The 26,222-nt window shown below is 40.1% G+C and overlaps 1 protein-coding gene across 3 annotated transcripts; it reads left to right on the plus strand.

The window, feature by feature from the left end:
• Positions 1 to 1,192: 1,192 nt before the first annotated feature.
• Positions 1,193 to 26,222, plus strand: LOC100700172 (rho guanine nucleotide exchange factor 25). Of its 3 annotated transcripts, XM_025907317.1 has the most exons (17): positions 1,193 to 1,384; positions 2,370 to 2,475; positions 13,863 to 14,185; positions 14,291 to 14,395; positions 19,416 to 19,537; positions 19,902 to 19,968; positions 20,101 to 20,204; positions 20,430 to 20,499; positions 21,195 to 21,284; positions 21,380 to 21,472; positions 22,153 to 22,203; positions 22,300 to 22,377; positions 22,494 to 22,685; positions 22,761 to 22,941; positions 23,032 to 23,237; positions 23,335 to 23,475; positions 25,546 to 26,222. In XM_025907317.1, the coding sequence occupies exons 1-17, from the start codon at positions 1,328 to 1,330 to the stop codon at positions 25,645 to 25,647; spliced, it is 2,088 nt and encodes a 695-aa protein (XP_025763102.1). In that variant the 5' UTR covers positions 1,193 to 1,327; the 3' UTR covers positions 25,648 to 26,222. The 3 variants fall into 3 exon arrangements, with proteins under 3 accessions (XP_025763102.1, XP_013124679.1, XP_013124680.1); XM_013269225.3 differs by lacking the exons at positions 1,193 to 1,384; positions 2,370 to 2,475 and adding an exon at positions 4,848 to 5,229; XM_013269226.3 differs by lacking the exons at positions 1,193 to 1,384; positions 2,370 to 2,475 and adding an exon at positions 4,848 to 5,229 and having other exon boundaries at positions 13,866 to 14,185.

Below are 26,222 nucleotides of genomic sequence, written 5' to 3' on the forward strand. Positions count from 1 at the left end.
CTGGCGTCTGAGTCGGACTGGAGCTCTCTGCCCTTTACCAATCCAGCCACGGGCCCATCCATCTGGCCCATCAAGACTCACTCTCATTTCATCAGTCCATAAAACCTTAGAAAAATCAGTCTTGAGATATTTCTTGGCCCAGTCTTGACGTTTCAGCTTGTGTGTCTTGTTCAGTGGTGGTCGTCTTTCAGCCTTTCTTACCTTGGCCATGTCTCTGAGTATTGCACACCTTGTGCTTTTGGGCACTCCAGTGATGTTGCAGCTCTGAAATATGGCCAAACTGGTGGCAAGTGCATCTTGGCAGCTGCACGCTTGACTTTTCTCAGTTCATGGGCAGTTATTTTGCGCCTTGGTTTTTCCACACGCTTCTTGCGACCCTGTTGACTATTTTGAATGAAACGCTTGATTGTTCAATGATCACGCTTCAGAAGCTTTGCAATTTTAAGACTGCTGCATCCCTCTGCAAGATATCTCACTATTTTTGACTTTTCTGAGCCTGTCAAGTCCTTCTTTTGACCCATTTTGCCAAAGGAAAGGAAGTTGCCTAATAATTATGCACACCTGATATAGGGTGTTGATGTCATTAGACCACACCCCTTCTCATTACAGAGATGCACATCACCTAATATGCTTAATTGGTAGTAGGCTTTCGAGCCTATACAGCTTGGAGTAAGACAACATGCATGAAGAGGATGATGTGGACAAAATACTCATTTGCCTAATAATTCTGCACTCCCTGTACATCTGTGGTAGAAGTGTATGGGATATACAAACTTCATTGGCATGATTTAAATCTGTGGATTGTTTACATTCTAGGAATTACCTCACAGCACAAACTGGAATAAAAGTGTTAAATCAAATCTGGTTTAAAAGAAAAGGCAGTAAGTCGGTGTTTCTTTACCATAATAATAATTATAATAATAAGACAGTTGAGGTTTTTAATAAACTATTCTGAGTAACTTTTTTTTTGTTCTGGGAATGCAGTAACAGTCTGAAATTAGCCCAAGGAATCTGTTGGACATGGCAGGACCTGTCTGGATGGCTTGACCCTCTCTAATCCAGAGCGGCCTAAGGAGAAATCCCACTGAAATTGACCAGCTGTCCTCATCTGCCCGCAGGAGACCCGCTGCAAAGTTTAAGCTGTCTGCTTTTGTCTTTTCGTCAGGCAGGATGAGTTGGATGTTTCTCTGAAGCCTAAGCTTAACTTGTTTTCTACCTTTGATTAAAGTCCAAAACTTGGCACACGGATGATTTAATGAGGGGAAAGAGTACAGCACCAAGTGAAGAAAGATGATGCAATGATAGAAGAAGCTCAAGAGGAAGAAAAATGAAGACTTTGGCAAAAGGGAGGAAGGAAGAACTTCTGGAATACAAGCTTGATAAAGTGAGTACCTGTGTGACATAAAAGGAAATGATCTCATATAAAATCTTATGTATATATCAATGTTTAATTAGGTATTAATTTATGTCAAATATTATCCAGTGTAATGGATGTTGAATTACATAACACAAGAAGACATCTGAATATAGGAAAATAAGTGATTTTTTAAAAACTGTGCAACTATTATTTGGTTCAAATTATATATTTTTTGTTTTCAAATCTTGTTCTCTTTGCCATGTAGTCTTTAGATTTCTTATGCAAAGAATCACATAAATGTAATTTCTTCCAAAATCCATTAAAAGTGATTCCATTCTTGTAAATATGAGTGCAAACAAATTAACATTATTATTAAAATTAAAAAAATTAAAATTAAAATAGGGCTCATTTCAGTTTAATTTAATTCATCATCTGTTATGGAAAACCAAATCCTGAGCCTTAGTCATTTAGCCAACATGCAGACACGCGCTTCTTGCTGGTTTTATGGCCATGCGTTCGAATTTCTCATAAATGCAAAGATAACAAAATGCAGACCAGTGTGGTTTCCTTAAAAAAATCAATTCAAATGAAATAAGCTGCCGATCTTTCTCACATGTCATGCAGTAGGACTTTTTGGGGTGGTGATCAGCAAATCTAGCTGCATTCTGCATTTTTGTTTTGTAGCCTAGAAGCTGACTATTAAGATTCAATTACCCTGGCTTAACTTCAGTAGACATCATTGACCCCCAGGCTTTGATGCTATCCACTCCCCTGATCGTTTTTGTTCTCTAAGAGAAATTCCACAGATAAGATAAGAACCCACTTAAGCTGAAGCAAAAATAAGAGAGACAGAGGGGTGGAGGAGAGGTGAAACAGAGTGTTAGACTGGTATAATTAGCTCTGTCTGTGAGGATCTACCTACCCCCCCTAATCTATCACATATATATATATGTATCAATATACAAATCCAATTCCCTTCACTGATCACTCGCTTGTCTTTTCCATGTATAAGATTTCAGACACCAGCAGGGAGAAAATGTTGTTGCATGGTCATAGCCGGGACATCAGGACTCGGGTGAAGTGGGCCGGGAAGTCACGTGTGACTGCAGGTTGCAAAGGTACTGCAGTGAGTGTATGCATCGATTCGTATCCCAGGATGTCATGCCACCTGTTTGACAAATCTCACTAGCATTTCCATATTACACACATGTTATCCTGCGCTGTTTGTTTCACAATCCACCACCTGCATCATTACTGTACACCTAGTGATAATGGTCCTCTTTTAAAGTGCTGCAGAGTCTGGAGTAACTCAGAGTTTGTCAGCCAGGAAAGCAGGCTATGTTTTACTTAGTTTTTACTGATTGATTCATTTCATCTTCACTTGCTTTTTACTTTAAAGTTTACTGGCTGGTTTGGTTTTGGCACCAAATACAACTTGTTTTGGCTTAAGATAGGTTCACGGTTTGGACCAGTGATAATCATTCACTCATGCATGACTCCCTGCTCCATATTTAGTGAGTTCAATGAATAATTTTCGCTGCATCATAAAATGCACCGTTGCTGTTACATAGTCAGAAGGTGGCAAAAGAAAAAAGGTTAAATAATGAAATAAATACTGACACACAGCATTGTGTTAAACACAGAAAATATTTTTCCAAAATTAATACACAAAGTTAGTCATGTCATGTGCTGCTCTCTTTGCTCTCATCTGTCTCCCATTTTTGATCCATGATACTATACAGGGGTCGGGGAGTGACCACTGGTTGTACACGACATTTAACGAGGCATTGTGGGATACTTTGAATTCAGTCAGGTGTAGTGAAAGCACTATAAAATCTCTATATAGTACTCAATACTCGCTATAAAGTGAGTAGTGAGTGATTTGCACACAGCCTCTGTTGTTTGGTGCTGGGTGCAACTCTTACATCACCCATAGTGGGGAGCTGTTTGACAGAAAAGCAACGCATGCACAAGAGTTAGAATTAACACACCAAAATAAACACCGAATGCAACCCCACATTATGTTATTCTGGTGATTAGTTATTGACTGATTAGGCATGCGCAAGCTGACATACACATGCACGCACGGACTGTAATCCTAAATTGTGGCGGGATCAGTGCAGTTCAGCTCAGAGGGATCATCATCTCAGCAGAGTTTTTAAAAGCTTAACTCGACGGCCAGCAGAACAAGAGCATTTTGACATTTTTGCAGCCATGATTTTCCCCTCTGTGGACTGAGATGCCATCATTTGTACCGGTCACGTGTGAACGTTGGCTTGCATGTGTGTGTGAAACTGTGCAGTCTGCATATAGTAAAAAATGAAGCTGTATCAAATTCTTTTATTCCTTTTTTTCTCCCCCTTCTTCATTGACTTTGTCCATATTTGGGATCATACGAGTTTACCCGTAAATCTTCTTGAGTCACCGCTGCGAGCACGGACAGCTGTGCTCGTAAGATCATCTCGTCAAGAATACTTAATCTTGGCTTTGAGATTGAGATCTGCCTCCATCCTGCTACCTCAGTGGGCTGTGTGCAGGATATTTCCTCATGTTGGCTTTTCCACAGCAGTGCTTTGGTATCGACGGGTGGCAAGTGGGGAGGAGTAGGCTGCCATACTGATTTGAGAGAATGGTTTAGTTAAAAGTTTTGAAAACATAAATCGTAGATTAAGCTGAGAGTTCCGGCCCATTTGAATAACTGGGGTTGCTTTTATTTTATAGCCTTTAGGTGAAATTATGACTGCATGTCGTATTTCTTTTCCCACTTTCTCACTTTTTTTCCTCTAGTCCTGAAATACACAAATGTGGGTCCTTGATGTGTTTCCAAATCTGCGGCTTGTTGTCTCTTAGTAAGTTGTGATGGCACACAATGTGTTCTCAGCTTTTATTACTTTAGCTGAGTGCATGGTGGTAAGGAAACTGGGCAGCGGGCATTGCACATTTGTTTTAACTACGAGTCCAAGGTCTGCAACCTTTGGAGTCAAGTGGTGTTGAATAGTAAAGGTAGAATAGTTTCTGCAGTCTGGAAGTGGGGAACACCTGAGATTAATTTGTGACAAATTTGTAGCAAATAGTTGTCAACATCAAAATTATTCAAATAAGCACTTCATCCTTTGAAAAACATGATTTATAGTGTATTTTCTTTCTTGCTAACCCTGCCCAGACCAAATGTGGAACAGTCAACATGCAGGCGTTTCCTAATGAAAATGACTGTTTGCCTGCTCAGTGGAAAAGTTCATGCTCGTTGTTATTCATGCCTGCTAATGGTAACTAGAGAGCAAACACTGATAATAGAAGCTGATGAAGGAGGTGTGAAGCGAAAGGGGATCAGGAGGGGAGGGGAGAGGATGAGAGGAGGGACTGGAAAACAGATGCTGGTGCAGCAGCAGCGCAGCATGCTCGCTATCATCCCTCCCTCATCAGGGCCCCTCCCCTTCCCTGCCCCTCTGTCGCTCCCTCACTTACTTTTGGTCCCTCTCATAATCTTTGCCCACTATCTCCCAGCGCAGAGAGGCTTGTAAGCCGAAGCCCTCAACAGCCTCTCTGGTTTTCCTGCGATTCGCCATCATATCATGGGATAGTGGTGGAGTTTTTTTCCCCATCAGGTGTTGTTGCTCGAATTTGGAATATGGCTGTGAAGCTCTGTGTACACTTTTCCTCTCTCCTGCGGGGATTACCACAGGAATAGTGTGTGTGCATGTGCTTCTGTGTGTGCGTGTGTGCTCAGCACTATGCCTATTTCTGATGGTGTTGAATGGACCGGCAGAAGTGCATCACCATGAGAGGGAGTCACCATCACGGAGGGTGTGGGTGTCAGCACCTGTTTAGAAAACTACTCAGCAAATGTGGCTGCTGCTTTGTCAAAGCCAGAGGTACGTAGAAGTTTTACTGCAGGTTGATTCATCTGTTGTTGCGGCACTTGCAAGATATTGCAGAGTGTTCATATTTTGTAATATGAAGAGATGCATTCAGACTCTGAAGTTTCAGTGCAAAGTAAGAGCTTTTATTCAGTTATACAATATAATACAGACCATCCATACTTCCTCTTTAAATTTTGATTTATACTCTTTTCATTTTTTGCATGTGTCTTTCATCTGTTCGGTTTTGGGTAATTTTTCATATTTTCCATTTTTTTATATGGGAAAACAGGAAACTGGAAAGTTTCAGGTGAAAAGTTATGCAGGTGCCTAGGAGGCACCCTAGCCAGATGCCCAAACCTTAACTGGCTCATTTTGATTGAGCTGAGCCCTTCCAGAATGATTGAGCTCCTAACCTATCTCCTGACCTTGGAAGAGCCCAGATGCCCTTCGAAGGATACTTGTTTCTGCCACTGTCTTATTATTTTGGTGACTACCAACAGTTTGTTATCCAAAGGTCAGGGTCAGACTGTGAATAAGCAGCCTTAACTTCACACTCAGCTGTCTCTTCACCACAACGATTCCCTCACTTGTGTCACAAGATACTTTAACTCCTCCACTGGGGGTAGCAACTCATTCTGACTGAGAACCATGCCCTCAGTCTTGGAAGTCCTAATTCCCATCCCAGCCTCTTCACACATACAGTACATACACCCCAGTGTGACCTGGAGATCACTGGTCAGTGAAGCTAACGTGACCACAGGGTAAATCCTTTGCCCCTAAAATGTCATGTCCATAAAAATTATGAACAGAATCTGTGACAAAGGGAAGGTATTTAAAGTCCTACACTAACTGGGAGCTAGTCTTAATCCTGGGAATCTGGACCAAGCTCTCACGACAGTTATTCATGGACCAAATAGCACAGAGATATGCCTTCTCCCAATCCACACCGTACATGTAAACTTTAAACCTTCGGACTCAGAGGTTCAATTAACAGATTCCTCTATCCAGTAACATGGTAAAAACCTTCCTACGTAGGCTGAGGACTGTGATCCCCTGAAGCTGGAACATACTCTGCAGTACCCTCGCTTAAAAAGGGGGACCACCTCTAGAGTCTGCTAGTCCATTGGCACTGTTTCAGAACTCCATGCAACATTGCAGCAGATACATTCAGACGTTTGAGGATGTCAGGGCACATCTTATCCAGTTTTTTGTACTGTGACCATGCGCTGTCCTAGAAAATTTAGGAAGTCTTTAAAACTACTACCACTATAACTATTACGACTACTACTGCTACTAATAACAGTTGTTTAAATATTCTCTTAAATATTGTCTGAGTGCACTGTTAGTAAATGACGTCTGCTGGGCCCAGCCTTGCTGTAGTGTGAGGTGTGAGCTCCTGGATCAGGGCCTCTTCCACATGTTCTCAGAATACCCCCACTATGTCATTTACTAGTCCATGGCTTGATTTAGGCATGAAAGTGACTTAGTTAGATTTAAGAAAGCATTGTGGTTTGTGTTAAAATAGGGCCCTTTGCATCATTGCAACATTTGCAACATTAACCTTGCACACTGAACAATAACACGTAAGGGTACTCGATGCATTTGATGCCAAGGGGTTCTGACTAAGTCCATATTTCATTATGACATACCTATGTTGAGTGCGTTGCTGTAGAAATTCCCCTGTTTTCTCGTTGGCAAAAAATAATGAATCACTTCCACAAAAAGCCTTTGACAAACAAACTGCATTTCACTGGATTTCCTTATTTGTTTGATTAAGGTTTAGTTTACTGAGATTAGGTGGATATGTCCATAGGCATGGCTAGAAAAGATTTTTTCACTTTTGGTTTTGTGCGCCACAAACTTTAAATACTAAAAGCATTATGTTAGTAAAAATTCTCATCTGGTTGTTTCTCATGTTGGATGCATTTTTGAGTGCTGTTCTATGTAGAAAAAATCATTTCCCTAATACTGTGACACTGCCTCATAGCTAATGTGGCTGTAAACACACACATATTAAGACATGCACACACAAAGGCACATGCATAGACACACAGCCATGTCCCACAACTGCAACCCTTAAATCCTCTGTTGTTCCAGTTGTTTCAGGAAGTGATTACAGGGCAGCTCTCCGCACTGAGCTGTGCTGCTGTGGCAGACCCTGCAAACAGACATGTAAAATGTGAAAATGAAAGCAGCGTTGCATTGCCTCGCTTTCTCACCTCCTGGTTTCCATTGGGATACTCAACTCATCTTCTTAGTGATTTGATCCCCCCCCCAGACATTTCTAAAAATATCTGTTTTCTATTTGTGGATCAGTCATAGATAACACTAACTGCTTTTTAACATCTTTTGCTCATGCCTTTTATTTATTCTGTATTTCTTTTTTTCTTTTCATTTTATAGTGTTTATCTTGTTTGGTATGGAGATTTCTCCTTTGTTTTACAAGACCTCCTTCTTCTCCTTCCCTCTGTGATCCTACTCCTTGATTGCTCATTTCATTTGGCACAATGTCCAAGTGCTATTTATACAGACAGAGAAACAATTCCAGTTAAAGTATTTTTGGGTAACTTGCTTGGAAATTTACAGTTTTCGGTGTGTCACCAGACATTCTTTCTCTGTGGCTCAGAAAATGCCTTGATTAATAGCCAATTAGCCAGTGTGTGTGACATCATCCTTGCCAGCATGTGTAGAAGTAAACCCGATGACTAACAAGCATGAAAGTGTCTAGTTTCACAGATCACCTCCATATACAGGAGTTTACACACTCACTTAGCCATCTTACACTTTTTTGGGTAATGGTATGTTTCCTGCTGAACTAAATGTCTGATTTTAACCAGATTTACATTACAGCATAAAGTTAAACAGGGTTGTACCTGCAGTTTTATTTATGGTGCATATTTTACACAAACAATGACCTAAAATCATGGAACAGGAAACACGGTTGTGATATTTTTACATCAGTGTTTGTTGGGAACCATTAGCTACACGATGCAAACAATAATGCATGCTTTTGAGATGTGCTCAATGGTCATTGTGATGCTTACTTTTTGTCTTTTCACTTTAAACTCTGACCTTCACCTTACCTACAATGAGGCAACACAGAGTCCACTGTGAGGGTATTTTAGCACAGCAGCAGCAGGAGAAACTGATCACTGAGTAGCTGGTGTTGTTAGCAATAAATGTTAGCAGGAACAGTATGTGTAAGTACCCAGTATGAGTAAAAGCGGGGTGATTCAAGGTTATTTTTTATTCTTAGGTAATGCACTGAGGAGAACCCATAGTCTGTGTCTTAAATCATCACTTATTGTACTTCATGTGTACAATAAGTTAATATCTTGCTGTGAGATTTTATGCAGGAAGTTGTGTACATGCTGTTGACACACTGTTTTGTTTCACTGTGGCTCTTTCATGGTGTGATATTGTAGTGAACTTCCCCCACAGAATTCATTTTACACTGATATAAAATTAATGTAATTCACCATTCAATTCAATTCAAGTTTATTTTTATAGTAATTCATGAGGTGCTTTTTACTGTAAGGCAAAGACCCTACAGTGTTACCAACAATCAGACCACCCTGAGTACGTGGTGACAGTGGGAAGGAAAATCTCCCTTTTAAGAGACTTCTGGCATACTCAGGGAGGGGCAGCTTTTGCTGTGGTGAGAGGAAAGAGAACAGCAGAGAGAGAGCAGAGGGAGACAGGACAAAACAAACCTTGTGGGGGAGAAAAGAAAAACATGTAGTGACTCGCTGCAGTGGTGTATTAACACATAGGGAGGGAAAAATGGTGAGAGGAGAAGAAGTGCTAGGAGGACCTGCAGCAGTCTGAGCCTATAGGAGCAGCATAACTAAAGGATGGCCTATGGTCACCTGATCCTGTCCTAACTATAAGCTTTATCGAAAAAGGAAGGTTTTAAATCTAATCCCAAAAGTAGAGAGGATGTCTGTTTCCTGAATTGAAACTGGGAGCTGGTTCCACAGGAGAGGGTCCTGATCGCTGAAGGCTCCGGCTCCCATCAACTTTTAGAAACTCTAGGAACCACAAGTAAACCCGCAGTCTGAGAGCAAAGTGATCAGTTTATATAATATGGTACTATGAGGTCTCTATGATATGATGGAGCCATGAAATAAACAGGGTTTTAAGTTGCGGCTCATGTCTAAACAGGTGTGTATTTTGTGCAAAGGTAGGTCTGATCAGATCCTGTTTAAATCCATTTTACTGGAACAATTATAACTTTATGCCTACATGATAAGTCCTCTTAGTGGTTGAGGAGTAAAAACACTCATTGGCATATAAACAGACATATTCCTCTCTGTGTGTATTGCACTGGATATATACTTCTGTAGGTGTACACAGAAAATTTACACCTTGCTTGATTTGTATTTTTAATGACAGAAGAAGTATAAACTGAGACTGCAGTGATGATCATTTCTTCCATCAGCAGGAAGATAATGTGACGCACAGATGAATAATCAGCTCCCTCACATGATGCCTAATGAAATGAAAACACTGAAATAAATGAACTAAATGAAAGGTTGGCATCTGATTATTAAGAAAGATTATCTATCAAATTATACAATCAATTGAATTTCCTGGATGGATAATACTTTATGATGTAAACTGTAACTTTAACTGTAATTAAGTGTTCAGTTATGTTGCAAAATGTTTAACATAACTTTTAAAGCATTAGAAAATTAGAATTAGATAATACGTACCGATTAGTTATATCTTTCTGTGCACACATCAAGGAAATGTAGTCAGTGCTGACACTGGTCAGGAGACTAACTATAAAACCAGAGAATAGGAGGACCTAGACTTCTTTAAAGTGGAAAAATATCAAAGTAGCAAGTTAAATGCTCAAAAAAAGGTCAAGTGGCCTCATTTTCCTTAATAACTGACTCTGAATGACTCTGGATGTGATTCCAACTGGGGTAAGGTCTGCTGACTCACTAGAAGCTTTAGAAATAATCCACAACTACCCAGATGGTCTACTCCAGTTCAGTGAGTGAGTTTCTGCGCTCACATATTAAACTCCATACTGTAGTAAAATATGCTGGCAGAGATCAGTGCACCAGAAAGGATTACTGTTGGAGTGAGTGACCCCTCCTTAATGTTATGGTCTCATTTACTGTCATCTCCTTCCATCTGGGCATGGATGCAGAGAAAATTATCCTCTTCCAAACTCTAATCTATCCGTCAATCTGTATGTCGTTGAGCATTTATGTTGTGAAACCACCTGAAAATAGTTGCTAATGTTACAGTTTAAATCGACAGGGTTGCAGAATATAAAACTATGTATTTAAAATACAAATCTTATGTCTGTAATGTCTGAATGTGTGGATGCATTAGCAGCATGCATCCTTGCATGCACTTCCAACACTCCCTTAAGTCCTGATGGTGGTCCAGCTGTTGCTCTATTGGAAAATGACACCTTACATAACAATTTCAAACAAACATGTCAAGCTGAGTTGCTCAGCTCAGCGCTGATCTGGATGTCAGAAAAGCGACTATGAATACTAAGAGTCATTTCAGGGTAAATGTTAGTGTATTTGCAGAAAATTTACAGTGATTTGTAACAGATTTTAACAGATGTTGAGGTGGTTGACAGCATTCATGAATGACCTGACCTTGATAGTTGTTTTTAAAAAAAAAGGAGACCAGATGGTAGTCTCTGCTCGGGGTTGTTTGTAGTGACTCGTTTGAATTTGTTCTGTACTTATTTGGATCACATAGTTGATGAGATGCTGATAAAGACGCTGCAGTCACTTAACTGATTGAAACGTCTGCTTTGAAAATAAAAGAACAAACTGAAAAAAACATCATTTTATACTGTGCGTGATTTTGGCTGTAGCACTTACCAGTGATGTGACTCTGCTGTGGTCCAAAGATCTAATATATGCATTTATTATCCTAACTTGTCATCTTAGTAGTTTCCAGCTGACAGTGGGTAACATGCATTCTACACTCGGACAGGGTCGACATCTGTGACAGTACAGATGAGAAAGGGACACAGAAAAGCATCCAACCTATGAAGGCACAGTGAAAATACGCAAGCGTCAGTCAGATTTGAACCCTGAACTTGCTCGCTTACCACTGTTCCACAGTTTGTTTGTTTTTTGAACCTAAAGAGAAGAAAGTTATAAACCTCATCTTTAGTACTGGATAATGTCTTCTAGCTGTTTTACGTCTTTTTCTCACCTTCTAATACACCTATTTTCTGTGTCCTTCATCCTCTAAATTCATCTTGTTTTGGATTCACCGTTATTTCTTTTGCATTTCCAGACTCTTCCATTATTTTTGGTCAGCATATTCATTTAGAAGATAAGCAAGCTGTTGACAAGTTCATCTCTGAACATGTCAACAATCCCAAACTCTAAACAGACACAAACACCTCCCCTCTGTCTAAATCATCCCATTACAGAAATCGGCTTGTGTTGTTCACTGCATGAATAAAGCAGCAGACAATTGTTTTAGTATATAATCTTACTTGAATGCAGCCTGCATTAAATGTATTGTTTTGTTTTGTAGGATGTCTTCATGCCAGCTAAAAGCATCAGTCGGTATCACTAATCATGCAAATATCATGAATAGTGCATTTAATATTTGTCTGTTTTTGTATACAGGGAGCAGTTTTTTCCAGTCTTTTTAAAATAAAAGGAGTTAAAATGGAACAGGAAAAAAAATACCACATGATTTAGTATTTTATTGTCAGTATGGTGTCTTGTTTAATGGCTGCATCAGGCAGTTTTGGCAAATGGCTGACCCAGTTTTCCACTGGCTTCTAGAAAGCTTGTTATTATGATTACAGCTTACATAAATGTGCTGACAGGGAAGAGTGGCTTCTGGGAAGAGTCCAAAATGACAAAATGGGGCTCCTGAAAGATTTCATTTTGCTACGATCAGCAAAACAGAGTGAAATGTTAAGGTTGCAGCTCTTGATTAAAACCATGTGGTTCACGATTTGATACCAGTTTCCACAGTGGAGAGACTTAAAGCTGGAAACAAGATCCAGCTGTGGTGTTAAACGGTGTCATCTCTGGTACTGGTCCGGGCTGAGCTGCCGACTGAGAACATTCAGTGCAAACATGATGATCTCAGCTGTGACTATTTTAAAATCCTTTAATTTGTGTTATCAGAAAGGTTTGATCCTATGAACATGATATATATCCGGGGGTCACTAGCTATATTTACCAGAAGAATTCTGACATAGTTGCACATTTCAGAGGAAAATGCTGTATCCTACATTTAACTGTGGTAAGCTTATTAAACTGATGACATACAGGATATCTTGCTTTTACTCTCTAGTGAGCCACTAGCCACTTTTTTTTAAAAAGAAAATGCTCTACAATGACAAGATAAAACATTAGGTTTCCATGAAAATATTTAACTAACAATAAATAATATAACACAATATATAAACCTAAATGATGTGAATACTACACTGGTACAACACCAGTTCCCCAAATTTGAAAAAAATGCAATAATTTGTAAATCTCATAAATGTATATTTTATTCACAATAAAACATTTTTTCGAATTTGATGGCAGCAGCGCATCTCAAAGAAGTTAGGGCAGGAGCAAAAAAAGGCTGGAAATGTTAGTGGTACTCAAAAGAAACAGCTCACAACATCTGGCAACAGATCAGTTTTGGGGCTGGGTGTAAAAAGAGCATCTTAGAGAGGCACAGTTCCTCGGAAGTAAAGATGGGCAGAGGTTCACCAATCTGCAAAAAACTCATCATCTATAGTACGTAATATCATTAAAAGATTCAGAGGGTCTGGAGAAATCTTTGTGTGCAAGGGACAAGGCAGAATATCAGTATTGGGTGTTGTGATATTTTGGTCTTGGGCAGCACTGCTTTAAAAACAGGCATGATTGTGTCATGGAAATCACTGCATGGGCTCAGGAACACTTCCACAAATCACCGTGCCATCCACAAATGCAGATTAAAGCTCTGTGATGCAAAGAAAAAGTCACATGTGAACATGATCCAGGAACATTGCTGGCTTTTCTGGGCCAAAGCTCGCTTAAAATTGCCTGAGGCTACAAGGTGGAAACTGTTCTGTGGTCAGACAAATCAAAATGTGAAATTCTGCTTGGAAAACATGAAACAGAAGAGAGCAAGACCATCAAAAGCTTCTGATAGTATCCATGGTTTGGCAGCTTACTTTTATTTGACATTTTACACAGTGCTCCAACTGTTTTTTGGTGCTGGGTTTGTATTTTCTTTAATGTGTAACCAAATAAATCAAATTATTTAGTGTTGAGTAAAAGAATGTTAAAACAGGAGAGATCTTTTAAAAAAAAATATTATTATTATTTTACAAAAGTGTTGCATTAACTACATTTTCCTGTGAATTTGCACAACAAATGCATGCAAGTTAACTTTTACTATAACATTTCCAGTTGAATTTATTTAGCCTTTCCTTCTGAGAACAGACCAGCTCTGGTATTTAAAATGATTTAGTGCCCGTAGGTACAGTAGCTGCAGCTACTGAAGTTACAGTGTGGGCTAAAGACAGGAAATTGAACATTTTTGTGCAGAATTCTGTCTGCAACATTTGACCTATGAGGATATACCCTGCAATTAGCTTCTGGACTTTATTCCTGTTCTCTTCCCCCCCTTCTTTCTTGCTCTCTTTGCAGCAGAGTCGTACTCTGTGGCAGGCAGTGATGGCAGTATCACTCCCTCAGTGGGCTCTGTGCCTAACCAGGCCTCAGGCGGCTCCAGCCCCTGCTCGCGCTCCTCGTCTGGAGGCTCACGGCACCCTGTCACCACTCTGAAGAAATGGCTCACCAATCCCGTCCGCAAGCTGAGCTCTGATGCCAGAAGTGGAACGGGGAAAGGCGAGAAGCAGATGTTTGGGTCAGATGGGAGGCAACCAACGCTGATCCTTTCCCACAGTGAAGCTCAGCAAAGGCCTATGGAAATACAGAATAACTACACCATCCTTACCTCTGGAGACACAGTGAGTATTTAAGACAGACATATAAACTTCATTTATGGTACTGAGATATGCTATATTAGTATAATGAGATGTTTATTCCTAATTACAGTTTATTTTTGTTGCCAGGAGTGGAAAGATGGCCTGCTGAATCCAGCAGCTCATTCTCCTTTACGTCCAGCTTCTCCGAGCTACTTATCGGACCTCCTGCAAGGCAGAGACGCACAGAGTCTGGTAATGATGTTACTCCTAACCTGTCTTACCTTTACACACACATAAATGCAACTGATTCAAAGCCTCTTTCTATCTCAGCAGTTAAACACCATAAATAGGTCTCATAGAAGTCATAAAAGTAGCAAGTGTGCTAGCAGCACACATTTAAAATTCATCCATTTCAGATTCAGGCTGTAAACGTTTCTTTTGCATGCCGTGAATACAACCTGGTACACTGATGCACATGAAGAAAAAACAGCTAACTAAAATAACAATTTTGTTGTGTATTTGTGCAATAAATACTTGAAAGGGTAGTTATGATGGGTCTCATAAGAAGCAAGACCCAAACATAAGACACACAAGACACAGGGAAAACTCCAAATCCAAGAAAAAAAATCCTGAAATGGGCAGAAAAAAAGGAAAAAATCCCAAAAGTCATACACAGAAATCTAGGAACATGACAAATGCACAAAAGCTTGACTATTATCCAGACAAGTAAATCTGGCAAGTGAAATGTGGACAGCCGATGGCATATATTCTCAGGGGACTGACTGACTAATTGAATGCAGGTTGTCCAGAAAAAACAGAGGGAAACAGAACAAAGGTTGGAAGTACAACTGAGAGGTTGTAACCACGGATAACAAAATAAAACAGGAAATAACTCACACAGTAAACACAGCAGGAATGCCAAAACATGACAATACTAATTAATTTATTGTTCCATGAGTTATCAGCCCATCAAACTCATCATCATCTAAATGATCTGTGTCACTTGTGGGCAGTTAAGGACTGGACATTGATCCACAACAGAACACATTAAATGATGACTGCATTAGGGGAATAATTGAATTCATCCGCAAACAATCATGTGTGCATGAAGAGCTTTGTATTCCAACCATTATTTGGTGATTTTCTGACTCTCATTCTAACTTACAAATAATTTTTCAAAATATAATCTTCACATGCTTCATCCAAAGCACACTCTCTTCTTGATTAAGCTGCTAATTATATTCACAGTATTCACTCACTATTTCTTTAGGGATTCGCTAACTTAACTTAGCTTGTAGCCGACTTGGTAGCAGCATGGCCCTCCTGCATTTCCTGCTCTGTGTCAGATGTTTAGTTACTCCTCTGTGTCCTTCATTAATAATGATATTCGTAACAAATGTAGCCTGTTTGCAGTTTTTTTGCAGGTAGTTGTTTTGCAGGTAGCTTAGGCCTCGTTAGCTGTCAGAGCACGCTGTAGGTATTACAGGTATTGTAATGGTTTGTATCTTATCTGTCTAATACACTATAATTCGTTCATGTAAATGGAGAGTCCTCTTCACACACTAAGGTTAATTACAGAGTTCCACAGGGTTTAGTGCTAGGACCAGTTCTGTTTACATTTTACATGCCTCCCTTAGGCAGTATCATCAGAAGGCACAGCATATGTTTTTTCACTGCTATGCAGATGACACCCAACTTTATCTATCCATGAAGCCAGATAACACACACCAATTAGTTAAACTGCAAAAATATCTTAAAGAAATAAAGACCTGGATGGCCTCAAATTTTCTGCTTCTAAATTCAGATAAAACTGAGGTTATCGTACTCGGCCCTGAAAATCCTAGTAATGCTGTTTCTACTCAGATACTTCCTCTGGATGGCATTAGCCTGGCTTTCAGCAACATTGTGGGGAATCTTGGAGTCATTTTTGACCAGGATATCTCCGACAGACTGCAGGTTTACTTGTGACTCCTAAATTATTTAAAAGCAGAATGGGAGACAGAGCCTTCAGTTTTTGGCCCTCTCTTCTGTGGAAGCAGCTTCCAGTTTGGATTCAGGAGACAGACACTATCTCTACTTTTAAGATTAGGCTTAAAACTTTGCTTTTTAATAAAGCATATAGTTAGGGCTGGATCCTGAATCCTTCCTTAGTTACGCTGCAATAGGTCTAGGCTGCTGGGGGATTCCTATGAGGCATTTTGAGTGTTTCTTCTTCAGTCACCTTTTTCACTCACTATGTGTTTATACACCTCTCTTCATCTATTTATTTGTTATTATTCATCGCTGCCTCTCTTCTAAAGCATGTCTTTTTTCCCGTCTTCCTCCTCTCACCCTAACCGGTTGCCTCAGATGGCTGCCCCTTTCTGAGACTGGTTCTTCTGGAGGTTTCTTCCTGTTAAAAGGGAGTTTTTCCTTCCCACTGTCGCCAAAGTGCTTGCCCATGGGGGGTCATATGATTGTTGGGTTTTTCTCTGATTTCTTTGTTTTACTGTAGGGTCTTTACCTTACAATCTAAAATACCTTGAAGCAACTGTTGTTGTGATTTGGTGCTATAAAAAAAAAAGTTAAATTGAAATGACATTAAAAGCTGGGGTACACCCTTGATGTGCCACCAGTCTGTAGTAGGGTGCTAGACATAGCTCTATAGAGTATCATTCAGATTTATCTTATGTTAGCTCCCTGATTAAAATGTAAGTCCTTAAAGTAATGGTTCTCCTCTGTTAGAGACTCCGCATGTGCCTCTCTTTCCTGCTTTCAGGCTGTGTGTCAGACTGTTGTGAAAGCCTAACAGAAAACAGCTTTTAGCCAGAATATGAGAACTGAACAACAGGAGTACACCTGCCAAGTGTTAGGAAAATCAAATCAACGATTCTTGAGAAACACACACTCATATGCACACACCAAGAGCCCTTCGTTTATTATACAAGTTTTTTCCTCGGTGTATGTTACTAATTCAAATATTTTAACTCTCTGACTGCAATTTGACAATCAAGAGAAATAAACAACCAAACAAAAAAAGCTACCTAGATAAAGCAGCAACAGACCTGTAACATAACTGGGTATAAAAAGAGTGCCTTAAAGACGCAGTGGGTCACCAATTTGCAAAAAAACTGTGGAACAATTTCAGAATAATGTTCCTCAATGCAAAATTGTAAAGAGATGAAATATCTCATCGTCTGCAGTCCATAATATCATCAAGGGGACAAATTAGTATTGTGTGTACTCTATGAAAGATAGGCATGATTCTGTCATGGAAATGACTGCATGGGTCAATAACACTTCCAGAAAACTTTGTCTTTGAACACAATCTGCTTTGCCATGGATGGATGCAGTTTAAAGCTCTATCATACAAAATCATATCAATAGAAACTCCACTGCCTCTTCTGGGCCAAAAAAAGAGATTTTAACTCAATTTTAAGTCAAATGTTTGATTTGCCATTAAACAATTAATTGGGTAATTTATGTGTTAAGAATATATACTAAAAATTTGTTGAGGAAAAACACAAAAGACAGTAAAGTCCTCTGCACTTTCCTCTCAGATTTTCCATGGAGTGTCTCTTGTTATTAAATCTTCTGATAATGTAATGCGGAGCTTGTAGCAGATAATAAATAACTTAAAGCATAATTACACTTACAATCTCCATCTACATCCTGCCCAATTGATTTACCACATAAAAGCACTCCCATTCATATACACCACCAGACCTTTGTGCATTACGACACAATTTTGCTGCATTTTTCATGTGCATGCTCACATACAAATGCGCAGACAATATTTGTCAGAAACCCTACACTGTACTGAGTAATCTTTGAGAGGGAGTGGAGTAGATTGAATCCTGTGGGCTTTCGGCGATCGCATCTGGAAGTAATCAAGTAGAGAAAACAGCCTTTAACAGGGTTAGGGTTGAGGGCTGAGTGCATGCCAAAATTAGAAGAAGAGCCTGAAAGGCAAGGTGAGAAACAGGTCTGTGGATGTTGGACAGTTCTCCAAAGATGACAGAGTAAAGTTTTGTAAGCTTTACAAAGGCAATAAGAGGAATTTTTAAATGATTAAAATAACCCTTTAACTCATAAAGCACATTGTTTTTCTTAATAAATTATTGCTTTCACTTTTAGCCTTTTTTAACTCACGGCCCTGCAGAAAAATATTATTGCTTAGATACCTGTAGCTTCATATTTATTTTCAGTTATTAACTGTTTACTCTGCTGCTGCCTGGGTTACTATAAACAGTCTTACTGTCCCTTTAAAAGAGTAGTTTGATAGTTTGGAAAATATATTGGATACATGGTTTGTATGGTCAATATAACAAACATCCAAAAGGCAGTTAGCCTGGCACAGAGACGAGTAACAACCACTAATCACCAGCACGTATGAGCAGCTTCATAAATTTGTTTGCACACAAAAAGTCTGGACACTGTCAGGTGAATCAGGCCAGGATACCATGGAAAGTTGGGATGTTGTGTAATACATTGTCTAAAGTAGTAACGCTTTTTTACTTGTGCTACTTGTACTTGCTGCCTTTTCTTTCAGTAATTTGGATAATTTAGAAAATTAAACTGTTAGCTGGAGAAGCTGCTGAGCTGCTCCCTGACCTCAGAGCATCACCAGTTATCTGACAGCACAGCAGCAAGTCATTGCAGAACAGAGCATCCCTGCAAACTAGTTGAGCTCCACACATTTGAATCATTCTCCAAATATAAAATGTACATTTGATCTGCTTGACAACAGGTTCTGATTCTACAATAGGCTCTTGTGCACCGAGGCAAGAGATAAAAATTAGGATTCCAGTTAAATTCACATTAGATTACAGTGCTTTTAGGTGAAGAATGATGTTTGTTATTGAACAACTTTCCGTGCATTGGTGAGTTAGCAGGCTTTCAGTTACAGTATATGACTTGACAAACTGCTCATTATTAACCTTGCTGTCTGCCCAACCCTCTCCTCAGCAGCACAGAAAATGTGCTTATTATTCTCAGGTTACTCAAAATTGCCCTACTGATGTGTTTCCCGTGGCGATTACTGACTGGATGTGCCGTGCATGAAGCCTAATGATTTTAGTGTGTGTGGATGGATTGCTCTACAGCACTGTATCGTAGTGGGGGAGGATGTGTCCAGAATATTTAACTAGCATGCAGATTACTGGGAGTTACCTTTCTACTCTTTATTTCACAGTCATCCAGAGCACTTTAACTAACTGACCTCTCTGATTGAATGTAATACTGTATGTTACAGAAATACTGAAAGATGTAATGTTTTCCTTTTGCATTTTAGAGTCAAAGCATCAACACTCTGCAACGGGAGGACAGCTGTACTGTAACCGATGACTCAACCAGCCAGTGTTCTGGTACAGTGGACAGTGAAGAAGACAGAAACATCGCTTTAGAGAAGAGCATGTAAGTCTAAAACATTATACCAATGACTGTAACTTCTTTAACTTCTCTATCCCCTCAGGATTGCTGAGGTCCATGGACCAGCTCCTCCTGGCAGTCCCAAAAACCATTCTGAAAACCACAGGCAATCGTCCAATTTCAATTATTTCCCCCAAACTGTGGAATGATCCCCCTGCTCTTTTATCGTTTTTCCCTTTTATAGATAAAGGCTATGTGTTTGCCCTTGTTTCATGCCTTTATGCTGAGAGAACTGTGACTATCTGTGATTGATATTTGGTACACAGCCCTGAGATCATCATCGAGTCACTCTCAGAATTTGCACATGCTTCTAATACAGTAGTCCTGTTTTTTAATGTTTGTCTTTCAGATACGTGTTAACAGAACTGATAGAGACAGAAAGGCTGTATGTTGAAGATCTTGGACTTATAGTGCAGGTATGCCTCACCTCAAATGATCTACTTATTGGTATTTATATAAGAAACACCTGACATTCCTTAATATGTACCAAAAGCAAAGGAATTTTTTGGTCAAATAAGCAACTTAGATACATATTTGTATTTATACAGGGTTATATGGCCACCATGGGTAATCAGGGTGTTCCTGAGGACTTGAGAGGAAAGGACAGGATTGTGTTTGGAAATATCCACCAGATCTATGACTGGCATAAGGAGTGAGTCAGAAAGTCTCCCCCCTGAGTTCCTCTGAATATGAACATCTCTTATGTTTAACAAGTTTTTTCCCCCAAATTTCTCATGTTTCATAACTGTTGAGCATGTGTCATACCCCCTGTTGCTGTTTGTTTCCTGCCTCTGAGTACGTGTGTGTGTGTGTGTGTGTGTGTGTGTTTGGCTGGCTGGCTGCTTTTGCCTGACCTTCTGTGCTTCGTGTCACACAGTTATTTCCTGGGAGAGCTGGAGAAATGTGTGGGTGATCCAGACAGCCTGGCCCGGCTCTTCATCAAACATGTGAGCCTAAAGATCAGTGAGAGACAAGTGTCCTTTTTTTTTTCTCAGTCTGAACATTTGGCTGAACATTTAGTCATCACAGCCCCCAGTGGTGTAATGCCTCGGCCTGCTGCTGTGCAGATGTGTTTTCTTTTTGTAGATCAGCTGACTGCAGGTGCAGCTGGTAAATAACAGGATTATAATCACTCTGGTTTCGCTAAAGAGCTCTCACAGCCAGCAATCAGTGTCAAAGACGCTTCCACTGAGACCCTGCTGTTTGTAAAAAGGAGCTGAATCTACATCTCTCTGAGCTCTATTAAAAGTTTTGTTTTTTTTACTCTAAACTTCAGAAGATTTGACGATCATTTGATGTCAAAGTGAAAACAGATTTCATGCAAACGGCAACATTAAACACAAAACAAAGCAACTTTTATTTTGTGTTGTAAAACGTCAAAACATGGAGAAACTCGAAGGGTGTGGAAAACGATTATTGGCACTTTACAGCCGAGCATCCGTATCGCTGTGCTACAGCAGGAATATAAACAGAATAAACTCATAACTTTGATTTGTTACAAATTTTCGGGCCAAACGTCTTTATTTCTTTAAGTTACTGCAGCGTGGCTAATTCAGCTTTGGACACTAAGGTGTAATTCTTACCCTGCCCATTGCTCCACACTTATTTGTAATAATTTCCATTATCCCTCGTCCACTTCCAGGAGCGGCGTCTTCACATGTATGTGGTTTACTGTCAGAACAAACCCAAGTCCGAGCACATTGTCTCTGAATACATCGAGACCTACTTTGAGGTGAGAGCCCAACGGTCTCTGTCCCCAGAGATGACTTTTTCAGCCTAAAAAAACCCTTGTTTTTCACATTTCTTTCCTTTTTCGTCTCCTGACAGGATCTCAGACAACAGCTGGGTCACAGGCTGCAGCTCAATGACCTGCTTATCAAACCTGTTCAGAGGATCATGAAGTATCAGCTACTGCTGAAGGTTTGCCACTTAAAAAGATGACCTATTCACTTGCATGGCACCTGCTATATGTTGATATTAAAATAATCTGTCATTCGTTTGATTCAGGAAACATCAAAATGATCAAAATATTAAATAATAAAAGGGTTAATTTACTTAAATTAAAACATTCACAACTGAAAGTTGTGAGTAGGCGCTCAGCAACCTTGCATACAACTAGTGGGTAACCATTTGAGGCAAGTTCTCTATTGCAGAAAGATGTCTTGCGAACGATTTGCACTCAGGCTCTGAGTAAGTTGCTGATTGCAATTTACTGGAAATCCGTTTGCTTTTATAAATTAGAAGGCAGCTATTTAAAAATCTTCTCCAATCTGTCTGAGAGTGGTTGCAGAGTGAGATTAACATTATTTTGAGACAGTTTCATTCAATCCAGGTGACCTGTGCAATCACTTTGGACCTGTGCAAAGGCAACCGGTTGCAAACAACTGTCACCCAGTTGCTTGCAACCGGTTGCCAAATATGAAAAAATTCAATACAGCCACTGCTTTTGATCCTAGTCACAAGGAGGTTGTCATTATACTGAGCCATTATAAGCCATTATAAGTCCTTATTTCCTTACTTTATCTTACATTTTTTATTCAAGTTGTTTCAGTTTATTTTATGAAAATTAAAATAAATCTCTTATCTACTGGCACCTTCAGGACTTCTTGAAGTATTACAGCAAAGCTGGGAAGAATGTGGAGGAGCTGCAGGTACGAGCTCATTATGAAATGGAAACTCCAATAAAATGATTTATCATTTCAATCGCACACTAAAATCATGTTTTCACTGCTGTCCATCTGACTCAGAGAGCAGTGGAGGTGATGTGTTTTGTGCCAAAACGATGTAATGATATGATGAATGTGGGAAGGCTCCAAGGTTTTGAGGTAAGATCCCAGCTGCGCTGAATTATTAGCAGTTTTTTAATGTGTTCTTAAAAAATAAGACGCATATCCAGGATGACTTGTGTTCTTTGACAATGGCTGATAAATGTACTGCTCAGGGGAAAATCACCGCTCAGGGGAAGCTGCTCCAGCAGGATACCTTCTCCGTCAGCGAGCAGGAAAGTGGCTTCCTGTCCAAAGCGAGGGAGAGGCGGGTCTTCCTGTTTGAGCTGCTGGTCGTCTTCAGTGAGCCAATTGATAAGAAAAAGGGTTTCCCTTTGCCGGGGTACACCTTTAAAAACAGCATCAAGGTGAGATTATATTTCCATAAATCTTTGGCTGAGTGCTTTTGTTAATGTTCAAAATGAGCATGTTGTGTTTTGCAGGTAAGCTGCCTTGGTGTGGAGGAGCACTCTGAAGAAGATCCTTGCTGTCTGGTCCTGACTTCCCGAGGCACTGACGGCAGTGTGACGCGCTTCATCATGCATGCATCATCTCCGGATATACAGCAGGCTTGGCACAGTGATGTGGTCCAGATATTAGAGACTCAGAGGAACTTCCTTAATGGTACCGGAGCTCAGTCTTTCTTCTATACGACTGTTGATTTAAGAGTTTGGTCTGTCTGAATAATCCAACATATCTTCCTGTCTGCTGCAGCTCTTCAATCTCCAATAGAATACCAACGGAGGGAAAGTAAGTCAAACAGCCTGGGCAGGAACATGAAGTCTCCACCTACACCAGCATCTGGCCTGTGGCCTCACTCCTCAGCATCCGTGGACAGGCGTCAGCAGCCCTGCTTGCTGTCTTATAACACCTCCTTGCCCTCTATGCATTCACCCCAGCACAGCCCGGCCTCGCAAACGGTGCGTGTGAAACAGCAGTGCTCACCATCATATTTACATACAAACATGCATCTGTATTTTTCTCACAATTTAACTTTGACTTCTTTGTGTCTTTAAGGTGTCTAACCCTTGTGTGGTAACACTTTGTGCAGCTCACCCCTCGCTTTCCTCCCCCATGCAGCTCAGTCTGTGCTCAGAGGTGAGACGTGACTGTGGCACATCCAGTGGCCTGGCTCCCTGCAGCTATCACAGCCTGCAGGTAAATTATACACAAAGCTGACTGACCTCAGTTATTTAACAGATGAGGCATCCGCCATGCTGATAGTTTATTCTCCCTGAAAGAAAATACGGTAAAAGTTGTTTACGGTCTATAGTTATTTACTGGTGTCATCAGTGAACAGTGAAGTGTCTATTTGAACCCAAACTATCTGTATAGGTAGAAATTCACATTTAACTATTACATTTGCAGCAGCCAATTCAGTCGGGTCCCTTTGAGCTGTGGTCATTGGTCAAAGACTCAATCAGACTTAGACTTTGTTGGTTAATTTAATTGAAGTAGACCACGTCTAAATGATGGGTCTAGCCACTGTGATGTTACTCATTAGGTTGTGGAAGCTTCAGTACAGGTGTAGCGCACAGTCATAGAAACATGCTAATCAGACCTAAAAAACAGTCAAATAAAATACTACACTGTCAAAAAAAACAGAAGCATAAACTTCTTAGACTATCAACACTTCACATTATTTGTCAGATAATTCAAGATGGTCATGTTGAAATGTGAATCTGTGGGGTTTGACTCACATTTGCTTCACCCGCTTCCCAAGAGCGTTTTTTGTCTTAGTTACGTTTAATGCCTGGAGGCTGCCTCGTGGTGGAAATACTCCACTATGACTTTCCAGGAACCCTTGTAGTGTTATTTAAGACACAGGAACAGCAGACGTGACTGACAAGTTGGAGAATGTATTTTATTTGCACCATTTAGTCACTGCCCCACGGCAATTCTGGTGAGCCTTGTTTTATTGTGGTGCTTAAAACAATGAAAATTAAATGTATTTGAGAGAATCTTGCTATTCCACGCAACCAGACACCATTTCAGTGCTTCTGTATGGAGAGCTTAACAGTTTCATTTTTTTGTTTAGTTTTTCTATTTGATTAAATCTGAAGAGCATATTAGCACTTTCTGGAAATTCTAGCCTTGCTGACCTCAGCTGGTGAAACCTCTCGGTTACGTTTCTAAATAAAATAAAATGATGCAGATCAGCTCTGTGGAGCTGGTCTGTGTGCGTGGACTGAGGCTGTTTGTTGTGGCGATCATTGATGGTGATGGGAAATGACTCTGAATGCCTTGGTGAAAATATCCTGTTGTTGTTTCTGCATGGATTTACAAACCTAGCTGACCTAACCTGCAGCCAGTTTATGGAAAACCCGTTGACCTGCTCTTTTATCTCATTCATTCAGACTTCCACCGAGAGGAGGAAGCAGTTTGATCACAATACTTATTAGACGTGCTGATCTGGCCTGATTCCACAAAGTTGTTCTCGTCCTCTTGGCTCGCTCTTTGTGTTTTTGGATCAGCTGTGTTTCTATTGTGCTTTAAATGCACAAGAAAAGAAAAGAAAAGTTTCCTATCTACCTTTTCACACAGCCTTTGTCACACATGTTATGCATGACTCCTGACTACGTGCCATTTTTATGTAACAGCCTCTTAATTACATTTACGTCAAGAAAGTCCAGTTCATTTTTCATTACTGATAAAGTAACTGCACTTAACTTTTGCAGCCCTATTCTCCTAGATCCAGGCTAAAAGAGTAAAAGAGAGGTGACAGGGCTTTCATAATCGGTGCAACAATTGACCTTTTCACATAAGATCTACCTAATGACTAAAAAAACCCATTTAATCTTGCTTGCTTTGAGTTCTACTTGAGCAGGGTTTCCTGGCTTTTTATTGTGCAAGCATAGCCTTATTTACTTGTAGTATTGCTTTAATTGATTAAAGTTTCTATTTTTAAAATGTATGTTTATAGTTTTATTGTGCATACTGTGTTAAATAATTTAACAATTTTGTTTAAATTACCTCAAATTTAGCTCAAGTGGTGAAAACAAATCACTTTATTCTGCAAATGTTAATATTAGAGCCTTAACAGCACAATTCTTTTATCTGCGTGTTATTTTTAAAGTTTGCCTTTTGTGCTTCAGTCTTATTTTGCAATTGTGAATTACGAATTATGTTGTTGCCAGAATCAATCACCTGATTAACAGGAAGCCTTTGAAAATCTGCAGTGTGTCTTCGCTTCAAATGCCAGTGTAAAAATTGCCTATTTCCTCTCAGGGTGTGCCTGCCAGTTTCCAGACGATCACATTTAAGGACGCTGGGACTTATTCAGCGCATCAACTAAATAACTTGGATCAGCTCAAGGAGAGCGAGCAATAATGCGCTGCAGTGTCACATGAACTCAGTTTACCCTTCTGGAGCTGGAGTACCTCGACTAGGTCTGACTGCCAGGACACTTTGTTCCACTCATGTACACAAGCTGTCTGAGTCTGCGTGTCTCTGTTTTCACATATTGTCTCATATTTCCTTTAGGCTTGTAATGTGGGGACTATTCTAGTGAAGTTACAGTGGTGTGACTGTATTCATTTGAGTGCATCTGCATATACATTACCAATCAGCTATAACATTAAAAACAAGATGAACCTAACAAGTCCGATCATCTCTTGCAAGGCAAAGATCTGCTGCCATTCATCTGGATGTTACGCTGATATTCACAGACCATCTAAATAGTGTTTTGGCAGAGACCCCACTTCCACCTTATTAGCGAAGGCACTCCTCGAGGGCAGCAGCCTCTTCCAGCTGGACAGCGCTGCAAAAACCGGTCTGGAAAAACAGACCGGTAAATGGCCTGTATTTGTATAGCGATTTACTAGTCCCTAAGGACCCGAAAGCGCTTTACACATCCAGTCACCCACCCGTTCACACACTGGTGATGGCAAGCTACATTGTAGCCA

Source organism: Oreochromis niloticus, linkage group LG5 (genome assembly GCF_001858045.2).
Source record: "Oreochromis niloticus isolate F11D_XX linkage group LG5, O_niloticus_UMD_NMBU, whole genome shotgun sequence".
NCBI lineage: Eukaryota > Metazoa > Chordata > Actinopteri > Cichliformes > Cichlidae > Oreochromis > Oreochromis niloticus.

What these genes read in the sequence shown, in the direction of transcription:
- LOC100700172 (XM_025907317.1), top strand. Translation starts at nt 1,328, where the DNA reads ATGAAGACTTTGGCAAAAGGGAGGAAGGAAGAACTTCTGGAATACAAG. An exon ending in TGGAATACAAGCTTGATAAA is followed by an intron (nt 1,385 to 2,369) that starts GTGAGTACCTGT and finishes TCCATGTATAAG; the next exon opens with ATTTCAGACACCAGCAGGGA. An exon ending in GCAGCTATCACAGCCTGCAG is followed by an intron (nt 23,476 to 25,545) that starts GTAAATTATACA and finishes ATTTCCTCTCAG; the next exon opens with GGTGTGCCTGCCAGTTTCCA.